The 3,506-nt window shown below is 37.9% G+C and overlaps 1 protein-coding gene across 1 annotated transcript in view; it reads right to left on the reverse strand.

The window, feature by feature from the left end:
* FIG4 (FIG4 phosphoinositide 5-phosphatase) overlaps positions 1-3,506 on the reverse strand; it is a 63,028-nt gene that overhangs the window by 35,205 nt on the left and 24,317 nt on the right. Inside the window, exon 15 of the mRNA XM_009289203.2 lies at positions 662-828. Within this exon, the coding sequence (XP_009287478.1) occupies positions 662-828 (167 nt within the window). The remainder of the gene's footprint in view (positions 1-661; positions 829-3,506) is intronic.

Consider the following 3,506-nt stretch of genomic DNA (forward strand, 5'->3'; position numbering starts at 1 on the left):
CCAGCCACTCTTCCCCAAGCCTGTAGCGCTGCATGGGGTTGTTGGGGCCGAAATGCAGGACCCGGCACTTGGCCTTGTTGAACCTCATACAGTTGGCCTCGGCCCATCGATCCAGCCTGTCCAGGTCCCTCTGCAGAGCCTTCCTACCCTCGAGCAGATTAACACTCCCGCCCAACTTGGTGTCGTCAATATGCATCAGAGCTTGCTTTTTGTTAGAAGTCCCCAGATTCATCACAAGAAATACTCCACTTGAAGCCTTCTACTTGTGTTTAGATTTAGATTTACCAATTTCCTTATATTTGTTGAAGCCATTCTGTCCATCATTTTAACAGCTCTATAACAGCTACCTGTTTCTCTATTGATCTACAAATGCCACTGGCAGTTTCAGTGCTACGTGTGTACATTTTCTAAGTACTTCTTACATCCGTTCACTAACTTTTATCAAATAAGGCTGCATGCTACAACATGCATTTGCATAGGATATAAATACTTCATCAAATCAGAATAGCCATTTGATATCCAATCAGATTTTACTGAATTATTTGGAAATTATAGTATAGAGGATCCCTGTCATAAGATCACAGTATGGACTATTGAAACACCACAAGTAAGATGCTTTTTAAATAATGGCTTAAAAGAAAGCACTTAAAATTAAATTTACCTGAGAAAGCATTACTGTAATATCTTGAGAGTGTTTGCATAATATCTTTGGAATGCTGAGTCCATGGAGCTATCTTTCTATAGGTTTTTACTCTGTGGACAAGCTGAGAACCTCCGTATTGCAGAGAAAGCGTGTCTCCATGATCTTCGTATAGTTCTTCAAATAATCTGAAGGTAAAGCAAAATGTGTCATCTATCAAACTGCTGAAAAGAGTTTTTTAAGAGAAAAAATAATAAAGTATTGTAATAATAAAGTCTTTCTGTTTGACAAGCAATACATTTTCTTCTCCTAAGTACTTCTGCCAGTTTACAAAAACAAGTATTTCATTAAACATGCTATTAACTTACAAACACTGAAATTTAAAGCTATGTCTCTATTCTTTATTCAGATATAATAATTACTAAGAAGGATGAGACTGTAAGGTTTCCACTAATTTATAATATATCAGAATGCATTCACACTACAGAATATGCACTTCTGTAGATTCGGGGAGAAGATTAACATGTCCTACTAGTCCGCGGGGAGAAAACAAACTGTATACCTTCACAAACTAAGGTATTTTAAATACACTAAAGGGGACAGAACACACCAATATCTCAAGGCTATGTTTTCTGTCAAGTCCATTGGGAATGAAGTTAGCATAATTTTCCAAAAATCTCCCTAGTTACAATAATGATGGCTCAAAGGTACAAACTGAATAAACATGACTTGTAAGAAACGTGAATGGCAGTCAGATACCATTTGCTGGAGCTGGAGAAACATGATGTAAGAAGAAAGTAGAAAGAGTTGGCTGCTAAGATGAACAAGGAGAGCTGGCTAAAAGCAACACAGTCCTCTAGCATCAAGGCAGTTGACAGTAGACTCCAAACTAAGAGCAGTCCAAATAGCGAAAATTATCAAGAAGCACCCCATCAATGACAAAAACAAGACAACAGTCTCAGAAAACAAGGCTATCCTACGGAGATGACACCCAGTCTAAAAGATAACATTGAAAAGTGCTTCTCAGAAACGGAGACTGTGGCCTTGCTTGAGCAAGACAATGACAAGGATGACATCTTGCTAAAAGAGGCTGAGCGTTTAGTTAAGAGGCAAAAAACCAAAACAGAACAAAACAAAAAAGAACCCCAACCACCATGTATTTCACATCAGTATAGCAAGACACAGTAACTCAGGCATCTGCATGTGATAGACTGTAATACCTGAGAAGAAAGAAGTCCTTAAGAAGTGGAAAGGAGGGTAGAAACAAATAAAACAAAACAACAACAAAATAAAAAAACCCAAAACAAAAAAACAAAAGCATTCCCTTAAGGAAGTTTCCAATAAAGGGATAGTACTGCATAAGTAACCCAGCAACCATCTGACTGAAGTCCTCAAACGGTTCTGGATGAAGAACACTTATCTAAGCAGCAATCAATTTCTGTAAAACCAAAATAGCTGTCCAGCAAATCTTTTGCCCAAGGTCAAGTACAAAAAGATCAATTAGGAGGAAATATTGCTTATTAACTTAAAAAAAACCCCAACAACAAAAGAAACAAACCAAAACCCACTTACCTCCACACAAATTGTTCAGAGCTCATGATACCATGTATGAGAATCTCCTGTTTCTTTGGGTTTGGTGGGTTGGTTTGTTTGTTTGTTTTTTTTTTTTGGGGGGGGGAGTGAGGTGGTGTCAATTTTTTATACAAGGGGAAAGACAGCAATGCTGGTCAACTAAAAGCTAAAAAACTGGTTGAAGGCAAAAATTGGCAGGTAAAAGGATGATATCTCTCAAAAATTTCCCAATCAGCCATGGGGGATTGATTGAGTTCCAATGACATTGCAATACAGGTTCACAGAAAGCAGACAATTTAAAATTCATTAAGGACGTTGATCCACTTGATTTGGAAAGGACTTGTAGAATTAAATTACCCTTCCACAGCCTCAGAATATTAAGCCTGCAGTCAAACAAAGACTAGTATTCTGTAGATAGAAAAGGTAACTACATATGATAAAATAAGCTGCTAAGGTACACTTTGTCTAGGAAACTTCCTAGATAGGACAACAATCACACTGAAGGAATCACTAAGAAATATAGCTTGCAGAAACGGTCCTGTGCAACAAAGTCATTAAGAAGATTAATCTTGCTAGACATAAAATTGGACTGTTCAAGATGCATGGTTTCTTTATCCCTCAGGATGGCCAACCAGAATAAAATGCTGACTTCAGAAATCTAGTTCCACAGAAATTCTGGATTGTAGCCAGCCAGTGAGACCATATGAGAAAAATCAGAATTATAAAGACAGTCAAAGAATGTGATGAAAAAAAGTTAGTTTTTCAGACACATTAGCTAAATTAAGGAAGACAGACCACTACAGATCGCCCTCTTTGGCCAGCAAGAAGAGTGTAAATGAAGAGGCAGAGTACGCAGGAAGCAGATACTCGATGTGAGACAATGCAGGGAACAAGAATGCAGGAGGTCAAAGTGAAAGACTGCATAACGGAGAGACAGTATAGCACATGCCTGTCTTCAGAATTTGTTGCATTATGGAGCAGGATTTTTTAATTTTTCTGAATACAGTAATTCAGAACCAAGTCTCAACAGATGACAAAATCAGTTTCAGACAGGCATACATCTAGTGCAATGGAGAAGAAAAAAGTCAAATGTGGCCAGAGAAAAGTAACCTTTTACACCAAGTTAATAGCTACATTTCAGAGAGATAATCATAGAATCATAGAATCATTTAGGTTGGAAAAGACCTTTAAGATCATCAAGTCCAACTGTAAACCTAACACTGCCAAGTCCACCACTAAACCATGTCCCTAAGCACGACATCTACACGTCTTTTAAATACCTCCAGGGATGGGG

The sequence above is a fragment of the Aptenodytes forsteri genome, unplaced genomic scaffold (assembly GCF_000699145.1).
Source record: "Aptenodytes forsteri isolate BGI_AS27 unplaced genomic scaffold, ASM69914v1 Scaffold217, whole genome shotgun sequence".
Classification (NCBI taxonomy): domain Eukaryota; kingdom Metazoa; phylum Chordata; class Aves; order Sphenisciformes; family Spheniscidae; genus Aptenodytes; species Aptenodytes forsteri.